The following is a 26,984-nucleotide window of genomic DNA, read 5'->3' on the forward strand; positions in this document are numbered from 1 at the left end:
AAAAAAAAATAGCTTATGTTGCATAGTGCGCTGTAGCTTTCTATTTGATTTTGTTTGATGGATCTCTCATTTAATAATTAATAGTTTAATATAAAGCTTAGTACGTCAATTGCAAACAAAAAAATCACGGTTAAAATCCAATCTGAGCCTTTATTTAAAGCTCATATAAATTGAAAAAAAAAACTCATGTTGCATAGCGCGCGCTATTTGCGCTACACGCTATGCTATGTGCTATAGCTGACCGCTATTACCACTATAGCGTCTGTAGCTCAAATAGCGCGTTTTGATGCCATAGCTTAGCGTTTAGGGTCCAAAAATACTATAGCGCGCTACATATAGTAGTTACACCCATATGTTTTAAAAGAAACTATAAAATATTAAAAAAAAACTAGTCAAATTTTAAAAATAATATTTTTTTTAATTAAAACTAATCCGTTGAACATTGTTAAAAACACAGACATATGATCATATTTTTTCATAACTATATATTAAGAATAACTAATTTATTATAAAAATCAGTTACCCATATGTACCCAAAAAAAATGGTTGAGAACATCAGGCTATGCAGTCATCTTCATTTGTTTTTATTGGAGGTATATGCAAAAATATCCCTTAGTATTTTAGAAAAAAACCCTTCTTTGTTGAAAAAATTAAAATTTTCCTGTGTAGACTATATATATATACTACTATGTACATAATAGGGACAACACAGTTCAATCTTTGTTCTCTGGTTAAAGTATTGAAATAGGAACTCCATAATCCCAGTAACAGTAACAGTTTTGCCGAACATGGTTAATCTATGATATTTGGGCTTGAGGGATGGTAACATATCTTAGCTTCCTAAAATATAGGAGACATGAAAAAAATTACCTGAATATCTATGGAACATCTCATCACTATGTAATGTTTATGTGAAACCTCACCCCCAAATTAAAGGCCCACCCCCCTCTGGAACGTATCTATTTGAACTAGACTTTTGGATCGACTGTAGATCAGAACATCTCATCATTAATTGCTTCAAATTGGAGTCTTGACAATGCTCAAATTAATATATAGAACTATCCAGGGGCCACTCAGTAATAAATTCAAGTTTTTTTAAGTACAGAGGATTCAAAAAGAAAGAGAAAGAATGTGCACTATGAGATTCCAATGTTCATGTAATACAGAAAGTATCATGTTTTTGTTTTAAACTTAAAATGTTAATAACAACAACTAGAATTTAGAACAGTGTGAGAGAATAATGCCGAAGCATATCTAGCAGGTGTGGCGGGTAATTGTACATTCTGCATTCTCTTCCACGCTCTTGTCATATAGCGGTTATTCGTACAACTACAGAAAATCATGCAGGATTTCTACAAGTGCCCGGAGACCCACAAAAGCATGTCTTGCAGCATTCCTGGAAGATGAAGTGCATGGCCGAGATGCTCTGCATGATTAACCAATCACTTAGTAAAAGAAGGATTGTATATGCATGATTGTTGGTCATTCAACTTTTGACTGGAAGATTCATCTCTCCTATAATTTTTTTGAATTTGGGTGTTAATTATCAGTTAACGGTCACTGTCTTAATATTCATTTGTGATGGAAAAAGTATGAAGGAAATAGGTATTTAAATTATCAGAGGGATGTAGAAACCAAAACTAACTTTTGCGAAAATTGGGATAACAATAGAAGCATTTCTTAGCACCAAGAGGCTTCTACAAACTGTGCATTCAAATACACACAATGGTTATTACATAGAAAAGGATTTTAGAATGACCAGAAATATTGTTAGTTCTGACTGTCACTTATTTAAGAATGGGATATTATTGCAGAAACACTTTTAAGTTTTATCAGTATATGACTATTGATTCGTGTATCAGTGAAAATGTCCCCAAAGCAAACAATAATTTAGCTCTAAGTTTGACTGTCAACAATTGCCAATGCTTACTTTTGAACAGTCAAAGTTTGACTTGTAGTTTGCTCTGGTTTGACTTAAATAGAGAAATAGCTACCTTATGTTTACATAGACTAATGCAATCTAACAAGTACAACCGACCTGAGCCATAACCTAAACCTGTAGATTGTTTTTCATATGTGTGGGCCTGCATTAATAATTTATCAGATAATCAGAAATTGAAGCTTCGTGGTATCGTAATCAGTACATTACAGAAACATTTTCATACAAGACCAACTTGTTAGTTCTTTCTGGTAGCTCTTTTAATTAGTACTCAAACAAATTAATGGCTCAGGCATTTCATGAAATGGCTGGTGTGCCATTGCAAATAGACCTGTAGCAACACCAACACCATACCAGAAACTAATATCAATTAATGCCACAAAAAGAGGTTGAAAGCAAGGATACTACCATGTAAATAGAGACAACACAGCTCAATCTTGTTCTATGGTAAAAGTAGCGAAGCCACTTATACCATGTGAAAATGAATAAATGAGGCTAGTATATGAAAGGCTGCTGCAAGGCCCACGGTGACCTGTCAAATTGGATGACAGCCATGAACTCTAAGACTACTATAGGAGAACAGATCAGGTGTGCAGCCCAACTTAGGCATTTTGTCGGGCAATATAGCTGCAAAACTTCATGGATCTTATTATCCTTACAAAGACCCTTCAGTAATGGATTGAAGACACCAGGATCAGCCCCTGATTCATCCTTAAAAAACTATCCTAAGCTAAACAAAAGCTAATCTGACCTGATTTAGTCGGGTACAACAACCGATCAGAATATTATACGTGTAGACATTGTGTGATATATGCGAACCAGTGCTGTCAAGAAAAGGTTAATTGGTCAAGTGCTTCTGAGATTGTAAGGATCCCATCTGTCTTTTCACTCTTTAACCGATTGACCCAAACTAAACAGTTCTCACCCGACTTACTGCACTCTCTGTAATGTCTTGCAAAGAGTGAAGGAGAGTGAATTCTGATACTCGCCTCGGTAATATTTGTCATCCCACTGGAAATATCATTGGGCTGTTTTCCTTAATCTATAAAATAATCTCTGTCTACAAATATTCGCGATTTGTTAGCTTTGGCACCGCACAATCTCTCCTGTAATGTGCTTCTTTTGGATGACTATACATATTTAAATATTCTTTTTATAAAATACCAATGATAGTTTTGCAATTTTACATTTTAAGATGGGGAAATTAAAAAAAAAAGAAATAGCGGCACATTGAACTAAATAAATGTTTACACTTTACCTATCAGAAACAAATTTTTACAGTTTCATGCAAAACATGAAATTATTGGATTTTATTGTGGTAAGTACAATATATATTTTTTTCATGGATTTTTTTTTACTTTTTTTTTTCTATAATGAAAAATGAACAAAAGAAAATAGATCCCCTTTTATCAAACACAGGCTTCATAATTTATGCAATGTTGCCACGCACCTTTTCAGTTGACAATGAAACACGCTGTACCATGCCTCGAGTTTATGCCATGAAAAATCCAGTCCAAAATTTTTTGAACACTATGGTACAAAATCAGAGAAAAATTATAGAGGAGATTATTAAATGCAGTTTCTATGCGGTATGCGGACTGCATATACAGTATGTGACTGTATATGTGGATTTTTATGCAGTCTTATATATGTGGATTTTAAAATGAGAATTCATGTATATATAAATAAGTATGATGTAATATGTGGTAATATGCAATAATATTCGATATCATACAAACAAGTATTTACTAGTGATACTTGAAAAAAAAAAATCAATAATTCAATTTAATCAAGTGAAATAATTTGGGAGTCAAAAACAAACTTTTTTCTTTTAACAAGTAGCTCGTCATTGTAAATTTGATTTGTTGTTTCTCCAAGGACTTGTTAACTTGCTATAAATCGCGCTTTCTTACAATCAAACAAGTGCATTAAAAGTATTACGGCCATGTATTTGTTTTTCCCCAAGTCGGAGGCCATTCCCATTTCGTCCATGAATGAAATTCTCTTATTTTGAGATAAGAAATCTTTGTAGATTAAAAAAATCATTGTGAAGTATCATCTTCTGGTGAGAGATTAAGATATAAAAGAAAGAGCAAGAGAGAATTCGGACATCCGGTATCCTCCCTATACCCAGTTTTTGTATTTTATGTTAGACAAGAATTGTACAGCAAAATTTTCAATTTGTCAGAGCAACTAGACTGTATTTTTTTCCCCTTTATTTTAGCTATTGTGTAATGTTAATTCTTAGTATGTACTAAATGGAGATAGCTCTGCAATGTTGGAGGCTGTATGAGCTAGCATCACTTAATTTTTTTATGAGAGAATTATATACATAATCATTATAAGTTCATCATATGAGAAAATTAAATACATAATCATTATAATTTCATTATTTAGATATTTTTCCATCTAAATTTTAAAATCAGTAAAAATACTGACTAATATAAATGAATCTAAGATGATATAAAAATAAAATGACATGTTTGCCCTTATCTCGAATATATAGCTCTTTTTTCTTTTTTTCTTTTTAAAAAAAAAGGCTGTTCATAGCCCATTGCATTACCAGAGAATTAACTAATTACAAACTAAGAACTGAAAAATCATTACCCCCAATTAAAAGTTCAACTCAGATAGGTGGTCTCAGCCACCCAACACATGCGACATAGAAAGATCAGTTGAACTCTAGGCTGCAACCATACTAGCTAGCAAGTGGTACAGAGGTGAGTTTACTAGTCTCGACCATTTCCTTGCACTAGCATGATTCCTGTCGAGATTATTAACTAGACAGATAAGGCAATAAGCTTAAGTTTGATAGTGTAGGAAGAACCATGCAGTAGCAGAGAAGTGGACCTAGAAACTAGTAATCTTTCAAAATTGAAATATTCAAAAAATCTATAAGCAGATCTTCTATGGAAAAAAAATGCAAGAGCAATTGAAAGTAGTTTTCAGTTTGACCTTGTATTACCTGCTGATATAAAAAAACCAGTAACTGGTATGTACTGACTTAACAAGTCTGATCTAGCATAATGCCACCAATACAAGTTCGTTGAAATCTCAGCAGGGAATAGAAAAGAGCGTGAACAAGCAAATTAGATTTTATGCATTGTCAAGGAAATGCAACCTTGTAACAAGGTGACAACGGAAAGCAAACAAGATCAGATAAAAGAAATATTAGCAAAGCAGTATGTACAATATTTCACTTAATAGAGTAACTAGCCAACTCAAAGTATAAATAGATCATTTAGTACTTGAATCCGATCGAGTGCTTGAATCATCAGTCTCAGCTATTATCTGGTCCATGAGATCTCTCGCATCATCAACCCGCCCAATATCTAAAAGCACCTCTAATACTGGAGAGTAGGCAGCTAAATCGGGTTTCACACCTTCTTGCTTCATTCTTCCCAGAATGCACATAGCATCATTAACTTTTCTGTTCTTGGCATATGCTTTAATCAAGGAAGTATAAGTTAAATAATCTGGTGCTACATTATTTAGCAGCATACTATCCAGGATATTCATCACATCGGTGGCAGTGCCATCGGAAGCATAGCCGAGAAGTAACGTTTGATATGAAATAATATCCAGTTTTATACCTCTTCTAACCATTAAATCAAACAAATTATGAGCTTCCTTGCTTTGGCCTTGTTTGCACAAAGAATTGATCATCGAACTATAAGTAACCTCATTGGGCAAAAAGCCTCGAACAAGCATTTCTTTGAAAACTCTAATTGTGTCCTTCCAGCAGCCTACCTTAGAATACCCATTTATGACACTGGTATATGTTAATAGATTAGGCATCACACCTTTTGCAAACATTACATTTAACAAATTTTCGACATTATCCATCAACCCTTTCTTGCATAGACCATCAATTACTGTATTAAAAGTAACTATATTTGGTAAATAACTCTCAGAAAACATATGGTTGAGTAATTCCTCTGCGTTTTCAGTTTCCCCCTTCTTGCAAAGTGCATCCATGACAATATTGCATGTCACAGTGTTCGGTAATATCCCCTTTGATACCATCTCACTCAGCAACTTCTTGGCCTTTTCTAATTTGTCCATCTTGCAAAACCCATCTATAAGAGTACTATAATTAACAACATTAGGTTGCAGACCTCCAGAAATCATGTGATGTAGTAATTCCTCTGCCAATTCAGGTTGTCCTTCCTTGCATAGTGCATCCATGAACATATTGTAAGTCACAACATTGGGCATGTAGCCTTTGGCAATCATGTGATGCAACACGTCCTTTGCCTTGTCAATTTCTCCATTCTTGCATAATGCATCCATGAGAGCAGTGTAAGTCATGACATTGGGCTCATGCCCTTTGGAAACGATGTGCTGCAGCATGTTCACTGCCTTGTCTATCAGCCCTTTCTTGCAAAGCCCATCTGTGAGAGTGGTATAGGTCACAATATCAGGTTGAAGACCTTCAGAAACCATGCAATCAAGGAGTTCCTCTGCCTTCTCAATATCTCCTTGCTTGCACAGTGTATCCATGACAGCACTGTAAGTTACTACATCTGGTTTAAGGCCTTTGGAAATCATGCACTGCAGCATCTGTGCTGCCTTCTCTATCAGCTCTTTCTTGCAAAGCCCATCTATGAGAGTGGTATAGGTCACAACATTAGGTTGAAGCCCTTTAGAAATCATGTAATCTACCAGTTCCTCTGCCTTGTCAATTTCTCCCATCTTACAAAGCCCATTCATAAGTGTGTTATAGGAGAAGAGATCAGGTGTGCAGCCCAGCTTAGGCATTTTATTGAGCACTATTGCTGCAGCTTCATGGATCCTATTATTCTTACAAAGACCCTTTAGTATTGGATTGAACACGTCTGCATCAGCACCTGGTCCAACCTTAAGAAATCTTCCGAGTAAAACAAAAGCTAATCCGACCTGATCCCCTCGGGTACAGCAGTTGATCAAGATGCTATATGTGCAGACATCGGGCGAGATATGTTTATTTTGGGTCAATCGGTTAAAGAGGGACACCACAGTGGGGTAATGATTAGTTAAGTTTTTCATGCGGACCAGCGCTGCGAAGAGATGGTTGAAGGGATAGATGGATGGTGTCGGGCTGCTGGTGACCAGATCTACAACGCTCTCTTACAAACGATTCTAATTGGCGGGTCCCCATTGCCCAGGATTATTTCAGCGACAGTACGGAAAATGGTTTCCGGATTCTTAATTGATCTAATTCCCCCAATCCTAAGGCTCAGGTGCAAATGTCAGCTAATTTGTGCTGATTTTGCAAGATTTAAAGGGAAAAAACGAATACCAAGCTAATCCGAAGCAAAGTTCAGCACCTATCAACCAAAACATAGCAAATATGCAAGAAATTAGCTATTTTGAAAAAACTTCGATAAGCTGAACTTAAAATTTGATATACGAACTCTTAGTTGAACTAAAATGGGGTAGAGAGAGGAGAGGAGTGTTCCCAAGGATCTCGGTTTCGATCAAGTTATCTGAGCAACTTTCGATTCTTGGATCCGAGGTGAGGCCGTGAGGGAAGTGGTTTCAAGCGCTTTTCTATTTTCTTTGGAGGTAAGCGGTAAGTGGCAAGTGGTAGCGAAAGAAATTTAGCTGAGTCCAAGGCGAATTCGTATCACCTCAAGTAACAAAAATATTATGTTTAGATCTGTACCGTTTGATCATAATCAGCACAACTATTTAAGTAGCCCTGCGTGTTCCACTTCAAGTCGGATTGGCCCGGATTTCAATTGGACGGATTTGATTTAAACAGAAATGCTCTGTTACCTCAGAGAATATATAGATTCATCCAACTGAAATTTTTATTTATACCATAAAAAAAAATTTAACCAAAACACTCATGTTTGGTGGAAATTTGAATTTTACGTAGGCCGCCAAACTATTTAGCAGTCCAGAGACCGAAAGCCGTCAATTGGCCATGTGGCTTTAGCCTAGATTTCAGAGGTCTCCAAATGAAATAGCAGTCTCAATTTATTTTTTATTTTTTATTTTTAGCACAAAACACAAGGATAGTTTACCGGAAAAAAAATTTGTTGTTTAGTAAACTTGAGCAGCTAGATACTAATATGTAATCTAAAGATTTTGAACTCATTAAATCAACCAAATTAATCAAATAAAATAGGAAGACCTCGGTATCTATGGTGTACATGTAGGCTTCAAAGCATGGAACCCATCATTTTTGTTCCCATAAGTAAAAAAAAAAATGAGTTGGGCTGCTAATTCATTTGGAGGCCTTCTAGATTGGAGCTTCATAGTCAATTGGGAGCCCTTAGTCTCTAAAGACGCTAAATGATTTGTCGGTCTGGGTAAATTTTGAATTCTGACTAAATCTAGAGTGTTTTGGTTTATTATTTTTGTAAACATGGTAGAAATAAAAATTTCGGCTCCAAAGCACAAGCAAAATGCATGGGGTTAGAACAGAAGAGAGAGTGCATCTCAATAGTTCTGTATTTAAATACGATGTTAACTTTTAACGGTAAGTTAACTGCTTCTATCATTAATCTGCTTATTTTTTTTAATAAAATAATAAAAAATGTTAAGTCATTTATTTACACAATTTTTATTTTGTTCAATCCTGATAAAGTTACTATTTTCATTACTTGTTTGGTAATAATACAGAAGTATAATGATGATCATCTATATGATTTTTGTATTATCATCTGAAGCGCCTTGATAAATATAACTATATGTTTGTAGAAGAAATTAGGAAATGTCAAAAGAAGTTACTCAAATAATTACAAATATAATAATTTTTATTGAAAATAACTCGTTCAGTATTTTAAAATTACACATCCAAACGATAATATTTTTCAAAGGTTAATGATATCTTTAATTTTGTTATTGCTAGGTCAGAGACCTACTTATATCTCCTGATTTGGTGTAGCGCAGATGGATATGTACTTGTATACTTTTAACATTCAATTAAAAATTAACAAGGGGAAAATACAATATGCTAATTAAAAATTGGCTAGTGTCCATGCAAACTTTCAAAATAGCCGATTTTTCTATTAAAATACTATAATATTTAATATTTTCATAAAAATTTTAACATTATCTTTTCTATCCCAATTTATTTATTTATTTTGGTTGAAAGCCCGTAGGCACTTGTATTGATATAAAAAAGTTATAACGTAGCTATTACATAAGATTAGACAACTAGTGTCTGTGAAAACATACAGCTAAACAATACTAAAAACTCATAGGATATGTGCATCCTGCGGACGCAAATTGATTATCCTTGCTTGATTTGAGTGATAGAAGCCTAGTGATAGTTTCCTCTGTACGCATATCACAGCCTAGAAGGCACTGAATCCAAACCAGTCGGGGAACTGAATCGATCGGACCAGGACAGTCACCCATCAACTGAGAAGGCACTGAATCAAACCAGACTAGAAACTAAATCAACCAGTCTATGATAGTCACCTTTGAACAAGAAGAAAAGACAAAAGAACAATACAAAACAACACACAACATCATCATTACAAAAAATAAACACTTATTACCTAATTTACAGAAATTTAAGTAACTCTAGGTGGAGCAAGCAGCAGAGAGGCGACGGTGCAAGCGACAGGAAAGTTGTGGTACAAGCAGCAAACAAAACGGCGGACAAAGTGACAGACAAATCGGCATAGAAAGTGGCAGAGAGGCGAAGGAGCACTTGGCCATCACTTCAAGCAGCAAAAAGGCAGCGTTAAGCAGCCAAGAGACAAAGCCTAGGTGAAACCCTAGGCTGCTGTTGGTTGGTCGATTCTTAAAGCGGCGTAACCCCCAATTTATTTATTTCATCTTTTATTTAGTTATTTAAAAAATAAATTGATAAATATATCCTTTATTTTGAATGGAGGTGTCCCCTATTTTTCCTCTTAATAAAAACTTAACCGCAAGTATTTAGTTTATAATGTAAACGTACAAAGAGGTGATCATCGTTTAAAATAGCTGATTATATAGATATATTAGAACAATGCAGTAGTAGAGTTACAATAGCAGCTACCACTTTTCTATATCACCACAATACATTATTTTTTTCACAATTACAAATTTGAATGCGAGAGATTTTTATATAAATAAAGAAAACAAATTACCCAAATTTGAATCGTCAAACAAGACTCTAATATTAATATATATGCAGCAAATGACACAAAATGTTTGTAGATCATTTGTAGATCCATATTGAATAGAGCGGTTTAATATGAATATCAAGTGTTTGATCTACAAGCATATTTCAATATGAACATTATCCATTACCTCAGACTATCAAAATTTTCCTCACAACTCAAATAGAAGGGACAAAAGGTCTGCAGGGGCCAAAATGGTAATTTGGTTTCGACTAAGGTTTCAACACTCAAATCAAATTCATTAATTTCATGTATCTTTGTTGACATGATCATTAATTTCAGCATTGAACTCATTTCCCAAGTTCTTCCAACTAATCATTATTCCAAAATTTGTAAAACTGTGCAATTAATTATACACGTCCAGCAAAGGTCTACGATTGGAGAAGTATCAGTCATGTAGGAGAACATACTTCATGGACAAAACACTCAACAGAATGCTTCAACCGTACCAGAAACCGGTACAGGAGCCAGATGCTAATTGTCCCAATCTACACTTTTAGCATCCTTGACCCTTCCTAAAAACACAACTCTTTTATTTATACCATACTTTTTAAAGGATGTATACTTTTAGCATCCCCAGCCCTTCCTATAAACACAACTCTTTTATTTACCTTTACTGACAGATATACCGTACTATTTAGAGTATATACTTGTATCTAAACCGCTACCACACTGTTGGGGCTTAATGTTCCATTCTTAATTTTGGTTGTCGCCAGAAACTCTTTTATTCATTTCTATCTCAGCCAACATTTGGTATCAACTTGCTGTCAGCAAAGGTACCAGTGGTACCAGCCAACATGATGCCTTCCATCTGACAAGAATTTCACTAGAGATAAACTCTGAATAGGTACTTCATCTAAGTCCTCAGGCATCCATTTCCTAAAATATATTGAGATCTCTTCTTTACAATTCTCTGCCCAATATTGCACAATTGAGGTACCAAAGATTTCACTCGAAGTTTTCAATACCTTGGGGGGTTAACATAGAAATCCTAATTTTTTTACACATTTCAACGGGCCTCTTTCAATATGTATCAGCAAATGCTCCTGCACAATTTTTCTTGTGAAGGTTAAACATAACAAAAGAAAAAATGATCCTTAAAAGTTATAATTCAATTTACAGCAATTTGCCGCTAGAAGACTTTAGTTAGTGCTTAACTAGTGATCTAATATGTAGAAAACGTCAAAACCAGAAAACAAAGTGCAAACCATTACATAAATCTGACAACTTAAGTTCTTATTGTATAATCAGAAAATCTTGCATATTTAATCGGTTCACTTAGTAGATGGTGAAATCCAATTTCCACATAAATCATGAGCAATAATAAAATTGTGATCCAGTGCAAACATGAAAAATCTCCTAAAATAATAAATAAAATACCAATGAGCAGTGAATCTTCAAAGTAGATGCAAGAGGAGGTTTACAATTCTGTATATAATAGTAATTTGTTTCATGTTTAAGAGTGCAACACATGTCATTTCATACAAAAAGTAAATGATTGACTGGTACAACACATGATGGTATCCAAGTTGTACAAGCCATACCAGCAACCCATATATTGTTCCTCAATATGCAAAATTTTAGAATGAACAATAGTGATTCAAACAAAAGAAAATATACCAATTTGCATCAGCGCTGACCATATATTGTTCCTCAATATGCAAAATTTAAGCATGAACAGTAGTGATTCAAACAAGAGCAAAAATACCAATTTGCCATCAGCACTGCATATGACTCATACCGGCCTCAACCTCCAGGTTAAATTCTTCTTTTCTGACTGTGCTCCCTAAGCTATGGTTGGGATTTCCAAAGCCATGCGATGCAGGAGTTACTCCGCCTTCTCAATTTTTCCTTGTTTCCACAGTGCATCTGAGAGCACGGTAAGTTACAACATCCGGTTCAAGGCCTTTGGAAATCATGCACTGCAGCATCTGCTCGGCCTTGTCTAGTAGCCCTTTCTTACGCAGCCCATCAATGAGAATGGTATAGGTCACGATATCGGGTTGAACCCCTTTAGAAACCATGAAATCAAGGAGTTCCTCTGCCTTCTCAATTTCTCCTTTCTTGCATAGCATATCCATTAGAGCACTGAAAGTGACAACATCTGGTTCAAGGCCTTTGGAAATCATGCACTGCACCATCTGGATTGCCTTGTCCAGTAGCCCTTTCTTGCACAGCCCATCAATGAGAATGTTATAGGTCACAATATTAGGTTGAAGCCCTTTAGAAACCATGAAATCAAGGAGTTCCTCAGCCTTCTCAATTTCTCCTTTCTTGCATAGCATATCCATGAGAACACTGAAAGTCACAACATCTGGTTCAAGGCCTTTGGAAATCATGCACTGCACCATCTGGTTTGCCTTGTCCAGTTGCCCTTTCTTGCACAGCCCATCTATGAGTGTGTTATAGTTCACAACATTAGGTTGAAGCCCTTTAGAAACCATGAAATCAAGGAGTTCCTCTACCTTCTCAATTGCTCCTTCCTTGCACAGTGCATCCATGACAACATTGTAAGTTACAAGATCCGGTTCAAGGCCTTTAGAAATCATACACTGCACCATCTGCTTTGCCTTGTCCAGTAGCCCCTTCTTGCACAGCCCATCAATGAGAATGTTATAGGTCACGAGATCAGGTTGAACCCCTTTAGAAACCATGAAATCAAGGAGTTCCTCTGCCTTCTCAATTTCTCCTTTCTTGCATAGCATATCCATTAGAGCATTGAAAGTCACAACATCTGGATCAAGGCCTTTGGAAATCATGCACTGCACCATCTGGATTGCCTTGTCCAGTAGCCCTTTCTTGCACAGCCCATCAATGAGAATGTTATAGGTCACGAGATCAGGTTGAACCCCTTTAGAAACCATGAAATCAAGGAGTTCCTCTGCCTTCTCAATTTCTCCTTTCTTGCATAGCATATCCATGAGAGCATTGAAAGTCACAACATCTGGTTCAAGGCCTTTGGAAATCATGCACTGCACCATCTGGTTTGCCTTGTCCAGTAGCCCTTTCTTGCACAGCCCATGTACGAGAGTGTTATAGCTCACAACATCAGGTTGAATCCCTCTAGAAACCATGTAATCCAGGAGTTCCTCGGCCTTCTCAATTTGTCCTATCTTACAAAGCCCATTCATAAGAGTGTTATACGAGACGAGATTTGGTGTGCAGCCCAGCTTAGGCATTTTGTCGAGCAGTATAACTGCAGCTTCACGGATCCTATCATCCTTACAAAGGCCCTTCAGTAATGGATTGAAGACACCAGGATTAGCCCCTGATCCCTCCTTAAGAGCCCGTCCAAGTAAAACAAAAGCTAATCCGATCCGATCCACTCGCATACAGCAGTTCATCAAGATGTTATACGTGTACACATTGGGTGATATTTGATTAGTTTGGGCCAACTGGTTAAAGAGGGAAAATATAGTCGAGTAATGGTTGGTTAAATTGTTCATGCGAACCAGCGTTGTGAATAGATGGTTGAAGGGATAGATGGTCGGCGCCGGGTCTCTGGTGGCCAGCAGCCGGTGAAACAGGTGACGTGCTTCAGTGACAGTAAGGGTGCCTGATCTACAGCGCTCTCTTACAAACAATTCTAATTGGCGGGTCCCCATTGCCCAGGATTACTCAGTCAGTACCACGGAAAATGCTTTTGGACTCTTAATTTGTGCTGATTTTGATTAACTTGTAATCAAGATATGGAAGGAAAAACGAATACCAAGCTAATCCCAAGCAACGTTCAGCACCTATCAACGAATACATAGCAAATATTGTGCAAGAAATTAGCAATTTGAAAATAACTATCAAAGCAGAAATTAAAATTTGAACTAAAATGGGGTCGAGAGCATTCACAGAGAGAGAGAGAGAGAGAGAGAATGTGGGACCATACCTGACGGAGAGGAGGAGCGTTCCCAAGGAGGTCGGTTTCGGTCAAGTTCGTAAGTTGTGTGCTTGTGTGCAACCTTCGATTGTTGAATCCGAGGTGAGGGAAACAAGACTGAGGTTTATCGCCTCTTCGATGTAGGGTTTTTAAAGTGGCTTTCCATGTTAGAGTGCGTTTGGACGAAGACTTGTTAGTAAAAATAGTGAGGTAACTTAATTTTAAGTTAATAAAATAGCATGTTAATTTAAAAAAATAAAAATAAAAAATAGACTCTTTTTAGTAATTCAAATATAAAATAATAGTTTAAAATAGTAGCTAATTTGAATTAGTACTATTTTTTATCTTATCCAAACACATCCTTAGATATTACGGTCAGTTGCAAGGAGAACTTTTTCGAACTCAGTTGAAGCACAAAGGAAAAGAAAAGGGGTTGACTAGAGAATTCACATCCCCTCAAGTTACCTGATTGAGTACAATCAAATTGGACGGTCCAAGATTGGAATTTTTAACTTGGCCCGAATCTCAAAGCAAAAATAATACTACCCTCCGTCATCTCAAACAGACACTGACTGATATTAAATCTGGATCGTCCGTTTCAATTTTGTTGAGTCGGTACCTGATAGGATACGGATCCTTGACTAGAGGAATTCATATCAACTGACCTGAGTTTATATCTGGACCGTCCGATCTGCATTAGCACGACGGAGTACTGCAATCACCTCAGGTTGAATTGGGCATCGTACGGTCCAAACCTAAACTCCATTTTTTGAGTTAATTCATACGATTTCGATCTCTTAAGTAGAGTGCAGCAATATCTACAGTTCAATATAAAAATACTCACTTATTTTTAACAGTAAGTCAATTGCTTCTAATTTATAATCCTAAAAAAAAGAAAATAATTGACCTTGTGTTTGTCATACTAACCTATTTTTTTATTCATTGTTATTATTAGGGCTGCAAACGAACCGAACCAAATCGAATCTGCCTTAGTTTGAATTCAAATTCGAAATAATTTCGAACCAAACCCAGTTCGAAATTGAAATAGATTTCAAACCTAAAAGGCCAGTTCGAATTTGGTTCGGTATAATTCGAACTAGTTCGAATTGATTCAAAATTAATTCGAAATTGAGACAAATTGTATGAAGAATTGAAATCAGGAAATCCAAAAGAAATCAATAAAATTTAACACGAGCTTGAGCATTCTCCTTCTATGGGTGTGCGCTTGAGCTTCACAAAAGAAGCTACCATCTCAAATCCATGCGCCATTTCGAACCACTGGAAGGAGAGAGGAGAAAGAGCGAAGGAGAAGGAGACAGCTTCGTAAAAAGCGAAAAGTGATATTTTAGTCGGCTAGGTAATTAGGTTACACGCGTTTCGAACTGAATAAATTAATAATTTTCATAAGAGATAGCGAGAGATGGAGAGACACGTGATGTTCAGATATTAATTGGACGGTTCTGATTACACTCGGAGATTTCAATTTCGAACCAAATAAATTCGCGAACCTATTCGAATCGAATATGATCAAATTCGAATTCGAAATTGAATTAATTTCGAACCGAACTGATTTGAATTAATTTCAAACCGAATCTATTTCGAATCGAATTTTTTTCGAACTTTTTCGAATCAAACTCGAATCGAATCACGAACTACGAATTTTTTGTGCACCCCTAGTTATTATAGATAATAAGGAATTTTTTAAATATTATAGAAGTTTAATGATGAAAATTAATGTGAATTTGGTAATATCGATAAAAAAAGAGTTGAAAGTTATAATTGTATGTTTTAGTAGAAAATAGAAAATATTAAAAAAAATAGCCAAAAGTTTAAAAAATAATATTTGTTAATTAAAAGTACTAACACAGACAACCATATAATCTATTTAAAACCACTAGTTTATTATTAAAACTAGTTACCTAAGTATAGCCGAAAATATGGTTAAAAAAAATAGGCTTTGCACTCATCTTAGGAGTGCAAATGGAGCGAATACGAAGCGGATAGTGGTAAAAGTGTAAAATCATGTTTATTTTTATTTTTTTTGGATACGAACAGAGCGGATATTAGATAGATTTGGATATGGATAGAAATATGGATATAGATCAGATCGGATATTTATTAAATAATATTAAAAATATACTAAATTTCAAAATAATTTTTTAATAATAGTAGTAAATAACATAATTTTTTATAATATATATTAAAATGTATGATATATATCTACTATTCGGATACAGGTAATTGAAATGTAAAACTATATCAGTATTCATATCCACACGAATATTGAGATATCGGATATTCACATCTAATTTTTCAATACAAATCAAATACGAATCGAATATCATCCATACTTTGAGGAGATATATGCAAACATAACTCTTTGTAATTTAAAGAAGTTGCTCTTTAAGTCTAATGTTACTAGATTGAGAAGAGAAAGAGCAATATATATACCAATTCAACGGTCAGATTTGGAGATGAAATGTATGAGTAGAATTAAGGTGTTCTTAAGTTCATCGAACTCTTTTGTAAACTTAATTTTAAAATATATTGGATTGGTTTCAAACGACGAATAATACACGTACATGTAAAGATTTTAAAATTCTAAATTAATTTTGTATGGAGTTAGTGGTAAAAATATATTAAAAAAATGAATGAACTAAAATTAATTTAGAAACATTTTAATTTTAACTGCTTGACTTTATACTGAATTAATTTAAAATTTAAAATTTCCGCACGTAAATATATCACTGGTAAGATAGATCAGTTTTACTAGTTTGGATTCATCGTTTGAAATTATTCCGATAGATTTTAGAATTAAATATACAAAGAGACTTGATGAACTTGAGAACATTGTAACATCTCGAAAAAATTGAGCCATCATTATTTATGCTTATAAAGCATTTTTCATAATATAATAAAGATTATAGGTGTTTTAATTCCATATTTTATTAATACAACACTACTATGTATTTAAAATAAATTCGGAATAATATAAATTTTAATTAAAATTATATTTAATTCTATTATCTTTATTTTTAAATCTCAAACTCTATACTACTTTAGTAATACTTTTTCTATTAATACAAATTAATTATTCTCACAAAACCCAGGCCTTTTAATCACCGCATCATTCTTATTTCCAATTCCTATTTAATCCTCACTCTTTCTCAAACAATTAATCTGATCTCTATCCAGAAACATTATAACTTTAATTCTTGTATCCACGCATACAGAAATAATATGAAAAACACTCTCCTCTTCTCTGTGTGTCCGATCCCCCCTGTTTTGATAAATAGAGACAATTAGAAGAAATATTTTGTTAATGTTTTGATATAAATTATCAAATGTTCGATTCAAATTGCAACTACATCGTAATGATTTTGAACTGTCGTTGCAAACCAATTCGAAATTCCGAACAGACTATTGTCATTTTCTGTGTTTGTGTAAGAGATAGCAAAAGATACATAAATAGCTCACACTAATCAGATCTCGTGAAATAAAATAGACATATCACTCCAAAACACAGACTATTGTCATTTTTCTAACCTGCATCTCCATGTCTCATATCAAAACTGAAATAATGACATTAATCAGCAAATTCAACCCTGTTGACAACTCCAACTTAAAAAAAAAAACACAACAAACAGTCCAAATTTTTGTCATACTCATTTAATTGTACCGGTACTGGTACAGTATCACCACCAGCTGTATAACAAAGCACCTTCTGCACATAGAACAACATATACGCCTGAGACTCTCTAACAATACTCTCTTCAACTTTAATTATCCATGTATCATCACACTTAAACCAACTGTTATTAATCCTCAAATAAGTCATATAAAGACCCGCATCCAACTGGCCTAAAAGCCAACCACACAAATTTCAAACTATGAAGATGCTAGAGCTTTTCTCTTTTAAGCAATATGTTTGTAATAATACAATGCAGTACAATGCTTAAAGGTAAAAAATAAAAATAAAAGCTGTAATGCAGTATTGCACTGCACTGGATTGTTAAACACATGTTTAAAAGTGAAAAGTTAGTTAATAAGAAGGATAAGGTGGTCTCCTTAATTTGTACTGGCAAATCAGTTGGTTATATTATTGCCCTTTCTAAGGAAAAAGAGAGAGAGAATGTGTCAAATTCATTGAGAAGGGTAAAAAGATCACTTTAATTTTCTAAGTAAAAGTTAATGGTTAATTAGGTAAGACTATTTTTATTAAACAAAGAAGAGGGGAAATATGAAAAAAAAATTTCAAATTTAGACAGTAACATAAGATATATTCAGATTTTGATGAGGAAATTAAAATTAGAGAAGTTTTAACAGGTACACAAGCAATTAACCCTTTAATTTATAGACATATTTTTTATAAAGAAAAGTCCACAAGAGCTAAAATTGTGTAAAATTGAGGCTGGTTTATGAAAAAGAAAAAGAAAAGAGAAGCAAGACAAATCAACAAGACCAAAGCAGTGCCAGATTACGTTCCATAGTACATTACATCTCTAAATTCCTAAGCAAAAAGAAATTAGTTATGCTTGCTGGCGGCAACAAAACAAATCCTGAAGTCAAAACACCAGTACAACTTCTAATACTGGCCTTCTCAGTCTTAATCGACTTTCGCTAGACACTTTTAATAATCAGTGCTCGTTGACTGGTTAAAAAAAAAACACCAATACAACTTGAGACTATAGAAGCCTGATCCAACGACCATGAGCAAACAAACAACATAAGACTACAGAACCCTGATCCTTTGTCATACCTTGATTCTCGCCAGAAACATAATATTGCAAAGTTAGTGTCTTGAGTAGAACAGTAAATGAATGATTGCTATCAAGCTAGGATCTGCTCTTTCGTGCATTTTTTTTCTGTAATATCTTGGTTCAAATGAATATAATTTTAGTGTTTGTTATGTGAAGTATCTATAAGCCAATACCAACTAATATAATGTCATTTTATGTTCAAATTTTCAGATTAAAGAAATAGCATTTAGCAGTAATGGTCATGACTGGTTTTGACCCTTGAATTAAAGCCCAATGATTATACAACTTCATATGACGTAAGATAAAAATATACAGGCAGATGCATTTCGTAAGACTACCAAAATTTTCCTCACAAATGGGGCAAAATGGTAATTTGATTTCAACACTCAAATCAAATTTATTAATCATGTATCTTTGTTGACATGATCAATAATTTCAGCATTTGGAGTCATTTCCCAAGTCCTTCCAACTAATCATTATTCAAAATTTTATGGAACCGGGCAAAATTATGCACATTCAGCACCGGTTTATGATTGGAAGAGTATCAGTCAAGTAGGAAAATATATTAATTTTTTTTTTAACATGTAGGAGTATATACTTGTACCTGGTCTGTACTGACTTAGCAACAAGTCAGCACTTCCTGATCCACCTTAGGTTGGCACCTTAAATTAGGGACAATCTAGACTAGAAATCTATTACTGAACTATTGAACCGCATGGATAAACTCATCTCAAGAGCATTTATGAGCAACCTTATACCATCAAAGTATGTTGATACAGGGGCCTTTCATACAAGAGTGCAACACATGTCATTTCATACAAATAGTAATTGTCTGACTGGTACAACACATGATGGTTTCCAAGTTGTACGAGGCATACCACTGACCCATATATTGTTCCTGATTATGCAAAATTTAAGCATGAAGAATAGTGACTCAAACAAAAGAAATCAATACCAATTTGCCATCAGCACTGCATATGATTTATAGCAGCCTTTGTCTCCAGGTTAAATGCTTCTTTTCTGACTGTGCTCCCTTTGCTATGGTTGGGATTTCCAAAGCCATGTGATGCAGGAGTTACTCCGCCTTCTTAATTTCTCCTTGTTTGCACAGTGTATCCAAGAGCATTGTAGGTTACAACATCCGGTTCAAGGCCTTTGGAAATCATGCACTGCAGCATCTGCTTGGCCTTGTCTAGTAGCCCTTTCTTACATAGCCCATCAATGAGAGTGGTATAGGTCACAATATTAGGTTGAACCCCTTCAGAAACCATGTAATCCAGAAGTTCCTCTGCCTTCCCAATTTCTCCTTGCTTGCACAGTGCATCCATGACAGCACTGTAAGTTACAACATTCGGTTCAAGGCCTTTGGAAATCATGCACTGCAGCATCTGTGTTGCCTTGTCCAGTAGCCCTTTCTTGCACAGCCCATCAATGAGAATGTTATAGGTCACAATATTAGGTTGAAGCCCTATAGAAACCATGTAATCCAGGCGTTCCTCTGCCTTCTCAATTTCTCCTTTCTTGCATAGCATATCCATGAGAGCACTGACAGTCACAACATCTGGTTCAAGGCCTTTGGAAATCATGCACTGCACCATCTGGTTTGCCTTGTCCAGTAGCCGTTTCTTGGACAGCCCATCAATGAGAATGTTATAGTTCAGAACATCAGGTTGAACCCCTTTAGAAACCATGAAATCGAGGAGTTCTTCTGCCTTTTCAATTTCCCCTTTCTTGCATAGTACATCCATGAGAACATTGTAAGTCACAACATTCGGTTCTAGACCTTCGGTAATCATGCACTGCAGTATCTGTGTTGCCTTGTCTATCAGCCCTTTCTTGCAAAGCCCATCTATGAGAGTGGTATAGGTCACAATATCAGGTTCAAGCCCTTTAGAAGCCATGCGACACAGGAGTTCCTCTGCCTTCCCAATTTCTCCTTGCTTGCACAGTGCATCCATGAGAGCATTGTAAGTCACAACATTCGGTTCAAGGCCTTTGGAAATCATGCACTGTAGCATCTGTGTTGCCTTGTCCAGCAGCCCTTTCTTGCACAGCCCATCAATGAGAGTGTTATAGGTCACAACATTAGGTTGAAGCCCTTTAGAAACCATGTAATCCAAGAGTTCCTTGGCCTTGTCAATTTCTCCTTTCTTGCACAGCCCGTCTATGAGAGTGTTATAGGTCACAGCATCAGGTTGAAGCCCTTTAGAAACCATGTAATCCAGGAGTTCCTTGGCCTTGTCAATTTCTCCTTTCTTGCACAGCCCGTCTATGAGAGTGTTATAGGTCACAGCATTCGGTTGAAGCCCTTTAGAAACCATGCAATCCAAGAGTTCCTCTGCCTTCTCAATTTGTCCCATCTTACACAACCCATTCATAAGAGTGTTATAGGAGAAGAGATCAGGTGTGCAACCCAACTTAGGCATTTTATCGAGCACTATGGCTGCAGCCTCATGGATCCTATTATCCTTACAAAGACCCTTTAGTAATGGATTGAATACATCCGAATGAACCCCGGGTCCGACCTTAAGAAATCGTCCGAGTAAAACAAAAGCAAATCCGACCCGATCCACTCGGGTACAGCAGTTTATCAGGATGCCATACGTGCAGACGTCGGGTGAGACATGCTTATTTTGGGTCAGTTTGTCAAAGAGGGAAAAGATAGTCACGTAATGGTTGGTTACGTTGTTCATGCGAACCAGTTCCGTGAAGAGATGGTTGAAAGGATAGATGGATGGGGCTGGGTCTCTGGTGGCCAGCAGCCTGTCAAACAGGCGACCTGCTTCAGGGACAGTAAGGGTGCCCGATCTACAGCGCTCTCTTACAAACGATTCTAATTCGCGGGTCCCCATTGCCCGGGATTACTCAGTCAGTACCATGGCAAATGCTTTTGGACTCTTAATTTGTGCTGATTTTGATTAACTTGTAATCAAGATATGGAAGCAAAAACGAATACCAAGCTAATCCGAAGCAGCATTCAGCACCTATCAACGAATACATAGCAAATATTGTGCATGAAATTAGCAATTTTGAAAATACTTTGATCAGCTGACATTAAAAGTTGAAAACGAACTCTTAGTTGAACTAAAAGGGGGTCGAGGGCATCCAGAGAGAGAGAGAGAGAGAGAGAGGGGGTGCGAATGTGGGACCATACCTTCGATTGTTGAATCCGAGGTGAGGGAAACAAGACTGAGGTTTGTCACTCTTCGATCTAGGGTTTTAAAGTGCTTTGGAGGTGAATTCGTAGAGAGGTTAGGAGGGGACTTTGAACCTCAGTCCAAGCACAAAAAATGGGTCAAGTGCATCTTAATAGAAATCATATTGTCTAAGGTACCTCAAATTTTGTGTTTATATCCAGACCTGAAATTTTTAAATATACCATTATTCAAAAAATAATAAACCAAAACACTATTTTTCTGTGGAAATTTTAAAAATGACATTGCCGCATCCCCTAGAAGCGGCCACTGTTTTGGTGGCCGCATCTACAGAAATCGGCCTCTATTTTGGGCCGCCTTTGTGGGCTGCGGCCACCCCTCAGGCCTATAAATAGTGGCCGCTGGTTTCATTTTTTGTCACAATTCCATTTGGTTCTTAATCCCTTCGAATCAGGTAATTTTCTTCTTCTTTTCTAATTTCAATTTTTAGTTTAGGTTAGGAATAAGAGTAGGAGTAGGAGTAGGTGTAGAATTAGGGGTAGGGTTTATAATTTAGAGTTTAGATATGTACCAAATCTAGTTATTGACCAAAATAATTAGTTATGGACTGAAATAATTAGTAATTGTCCAAAAAATTAGTAATTGTCCAAAAAGTAAGTTATTGACCAAAATAATTAGTTATGGACCGAAATAATTAGTCATTGACCAAAATAATTGTAAATTCTAATAAAACCAAAATATAAAATACAGCATGGCATCTACGAGAGATATACCTTCTTCCAGTCGAGGTGCAGCCCCTATACCTACTCCTATTGAGATGTCACAGTACGTCGATGAGGCGTTGACATCTGTGGTGCCCGGTATCCGGTACCGCACTGATCAGGTGTCAGACTTTCTCTGGTACCCGAACGCGGAGCACCGTATCTTCGAGGCTGCCACTAGGGTAAGTTTTATATTATTAATAAAATTATAATTTTATTGCAATTTATATTTATATGAATGCTCTGACATTTTTAAAAATTTAGGGACTATAGCTACAGCTTAGGCATTTTATCGAGCACTATAGCTACAGCTTCATGAATCCTATTATCCTTACAAAGACCCTTCAGTAATAATTTGATAATTTGATATACGTACCTTGATTGATAATTTGATATATAGGTATAATCTTTCATTTTGTTTATTTTATTTTGTTAAGAAATTGGTGCGGGAATATAAAATTGATAAGAACATATGTCAAATTAAGAATGATATATATAAGAGAACTGAAAATGATAAATTTGCATTTGGCGACGATACTTGAAAATTATAATAACTTACAACGAATAAAGTATATATTAAACAGGCTGTACCATATGCCTCAGAGTTTATGCATCTGTTTCTTAAATGCCCAAATGCTAAAGCAATCTGGAACCGTGTTGTATCTGTACTGGGACACCGCATCATGGTACCGGGGGACTCGGTATTATCGGTATGGGATGCATCAGCTGGCATAGCAAAAACTACGGGAAGAAGTAGGTGGAAGATATGGCAATCACACTTTGCAGCAACATGCTGGCACATTTGGAAGCAAAGAAATTACCTAATTTTTAGAGGTCAACTACAACGAGTGGATACAATTGGAGGACATGCTGTGCAGGAGCTATTGTGTAATGTTATTTCTTAGTATGCATTGAATGGAGATATCTCTGCAATGTTGGAGGCTGTAGGACCTAGCATCACTTAATTTTTTATGAGTAAATTATATACATAATCATTATAATTTCATCATATGACAAAATTAAATACATAATCATTATAATTTCATCATTTAGATATTTTACCATCTAAATTTTAAAATCAGTAAAAATAATGACTAATATAAATGATACAAAAATAAAATGACAAGTTTGCCCTTATATGGAATATATAATAAAAAAAATTGCGTCAGTATTTTTTTTTTTTATATATATATAAAAAAAGGCTGTTAATAGCCCATTGCATTACCAGAGAATTAACTAATTACAAACTAAGAACTACAAAGTCATTATCCCCAATTAAAAGCCCAACTCAGATAGGTGGTCTCAGCCACCCAACACATGCGACATAGAAAGATCTTTTGAACCCGAATTTTTTATTAATAGAAATAAAAAAAATATCGAAATACGGGATTACTTTTGATTATTTTCGAAATATAGGTAGAACGGGTTGTGTAAACCCGTCCACCGGACGGGTCTAATTATCCTGTTCGGGTTACACCCCTGCTTAACCAACTTAATCCACTTCGCCGTATTAAAAAAAAAAAAAAAAAAAAACCGGGCGGGTTTAGAGGTCCCGTCCCGAAAAAAGAAAAAAGAAAAAAGAAAAAATGCGGATAATATTTGCTAAATCCAATAAGGTGGAAATCGAACATTTATGGCAAGCCAACAGATAATAGCAGACATTTTATTAACTCTCAACCATTTATAAAGCAGCAACCTGAACAAGCATGAATTATTTGCTAAATGCAAATCAATCTGACATGGCACAAGTAACAAATAACATAAAGAACGCACCATGCTCGCTCGGATAATGCACAGCAGTTCCATTGGCAAGCACCTCACCAGCTACATGCACATGAGGGCTGTCAGAGGGATCATGATGCTCAGCCACAAGTATTATAGATGCTGAAGTGTACCGGAAAAGGTCATTGAGGACAAAATAGCTCTTATCCTGAGGAGCAAGGAAGAAGGTTTGGGTGAATTCACGACGCACGCCATCGTGGTGCCCAGTCAACTGGCTATTGAAGTTTCCAGTACATGTACGCTATGGTGTTATAGCACCAATCAACTGGCACTACATCTCTGAATCTCAAATTTTAAGATTTTGGATGGAGAATATGTGCCACCAATTTGTTGTTCACCCTCAAATGGGGGTAGTGGGCGGATTTTACGATTAAATCCTCAAGCCTTGTCCAGAATTTTAAAAATAATTGGTTTGTCTCCTATCCAAAAGGATAGTAAAAAGTTCTAAAAATATCAGTCCCTTCAAAGATTTTGTTGTGTAGATCACACTTAGCAGTTCGGATCAGCTAATTGAAACTCAGAATTTGAGATTTTGAGCAGCAGCACAGGCTGATCAGTCGCCTTCACCAAACATTGTCATTCGTTTTTTAGGGTATAATAAGCCAGTGAAAATTGTCACCTTTTCCAATAAAAATTATTATCAAATCTGACTTTTGAGAAGACCACATGTATGCTGCTCGGCAAATAAATTGTCACTTTTTTTATTTTTTTTTTTTTTGGCGTCGGACGGGACGCCTTAACCCGTCCGCATTTTTTTTTTTTTTCGGGATGGGACCTCTAAACCCGTCCGGTTTTTTTTTTTTTTTTCGGCGAAGTGGATTAAGTTGGTTAAGCAGGAATGTAACCCGGACGGGTTAATTAGACAACCCGTTCTACCTATATTTCGAAAATAATCAAGAGTAATCCCGTATTTCGATATTTATTTTATTTTATTTCTATTAATAAAAAATTCGGTCTTTTGAACTCTAGGCTGCAACCATACTAGCTAGTGGTACAGAGGTTAGGAGTTTAGAGATCTAGTCTCGACCATTTCCTTGCACTAGCATGATTCCTGTCAACATTATTAACTAGACAGATAAGCCAATAAGACTTATATATGTAGATTTTAAAATGAGAATTCATGTATATATAAATAAGTATGCTGTAATATGCGGCATTATGCGGTAATATTCGGTATCATACAAACAAGTATTTAATAGTGATGCTTGAAAAAAAATCAATAATTCAATTGAATCAAGTGAAATAATCTGGGAGTCAAAAACAAACTTTTTTCTTTTAACAAGTAGCTCGTCATTGTAAATTTGATTTGTTGTTTTCTCCAAGGACTTATTAACTTGCTATAAATCGCGCTTTCTTACAATCAAACAAGTGCATTAAAAGTATTACGGCCATGTATTTGTTTTTCCCCAAGTCCGAGGCCTTTTCCATTTCGTCCATGAATGAAATTCTCTTATTTTGAGATAAGAAATCTTTGTAGTTAAAAAAAATCATTGTGAAATATCATCTTCTGGTGAGAGATTAAGATATAAAAGAAAGAGCAAGAGAGAGAATTCGGACATCCGGTATCCTCCCTATACCCAGTTTTTGTATTTTGTGTTAAACAAGTATTATACAGCAAAATTTTCAATTTTTCAGAGCAACTAGACTGTAATTTTGTTCCCTTTGTTTTAGCTATTGTGTAATGTTAATTCTTAGTATGTACTAAATGGAGATAGCTCTGCAATGTTGGAGGCTGTATGAGCTAGCATCACTTAATTTTTTTATGAGAAAATTATATACATAATCATTATAAGTTCATCATATGAGAAAATTAAATACATAATCATTATAATTTCATTATTTAGATATTTTTCCATCTAAATTTTAAAATCAGTAAAAATACTGACTAATATAAATGAATCGAAGATGATACAAAAATAAAATGACATGTTTGCCCTTATCTCGAATATATAGTTTTTGCGTCAGTTTTTTTTTTTGGTTAAAAAAAGGATGTTTATAGCCCATTGCATTACCAGAGAATTAACTAATTACAAACTAAGAACTGAAAAGTCATTACCCCAAATAAAAGCTCAACTCAGATAGGTGGTCTCAGCTACCCAACACATGCGACATAGAAAGATCAGTTGAACTCTAGGCTGCAACCATACTAGCTAGCAAGTGGTACAGAGGTGAGTTTAGAGATCTAGTCTCGACCATTTCCTTGCACTAGCATGATTCCTGTCAAGATTATTAACTAGACAGATAAGGCAATAAGCTTAAGTTTGATAGTGTAGGAAGAACCATGCAGTAGCAGAGAAATGGACCTAGAAACTAGTAATCTTTCAAAATTGAAATATTCAAAAAATCTATAAGCAGATCTTCTATGGAAAAAAATGAAAGAGTAAATGAAAGTAGTTTTCAATTTGACCTTGTATTACCTGCTGATATAAAAAAAACCAGTAACTGGTATGTACTGACTTAACAAGTCTGATCTAGCATAATGCCACCAATACAAGTTCGTTGAAATCCCAGCAGGAAATAGAAAAGAGCGTGAACAAGCAAATTAGATTTTATGCATTGTCAAGGAAATGCAACCTTGTAACAAGGTGACAACGGAAAGCAAACAAGA

At 35.5% G+C, this 26,984-nt stretch overlaps 2 protein-coding genes across 2 annotated transcripts; both read right to left on the bottom strand.

Moving 5' to 3' along the window:
* Window positions 1-5,019: 5,019 nt before the first annotated feature.
* Window positions 5,020-7,329, bottom strand: LOC144554556 (uncharacterized). The gene has a single exon (XM_078302873.1). It carries the CDS (start codon window positions 6,965-6,967, stop codon window positions 5,177-5,179), a length of 1,791 nt encoding a protein of 596 aa, XP_078158999.1. The 5' UTR covers window positions 6,968-7,329; the 3' UTR covers window positions 5,020-5,176.
* Window positions 7,330-11,136: 3,807 nt separating this feature from the next.
* LOC144553852 (uncharacterized) lies at window positions 11,137-21,942 on the bottom strand. Its single transcript, XM_078302041.1, has 6 exons — window positions 21,833-21,942; window positions 19,769-21,662; window positions 17,598-17,779; window positions 12,723-13,655; window positions 11,756-12,632; window positions 11,137-11,406 (listed from the first exon to the last, which is right to left on the bottom strand). The coding sequence occupies exons 2-5, from the start codon at window positions 21,528-21,530 to the stop codon at window positions 11,889-11,891; spliced, it is 3,621 nt and encodes a 1,206-aa protein (XP_078158167.1). The 5' UTR covers window positions 21,531-21,662; window positions 21,833-21,942; the 3' UTR covers window positions 11,137-11,406; window positions 11,756-11,888.
* Window positions 21,943-26,984: the final 5,042 nt, after the last annotated feature.

This window comes from Carex rostrata, chromosome 5 (genome assembly GCF_964058835.1).
Source record: "Carex rostrata chromosome 5, lpCarRost1.2, whole genome shotgun sequence".
Lineage (NCBI taxonomy): Eukaryota > Viridiplantae > Streptophyta > Magnoliopsida > Poales > Cyperaceae > Carex > Carex rostrata.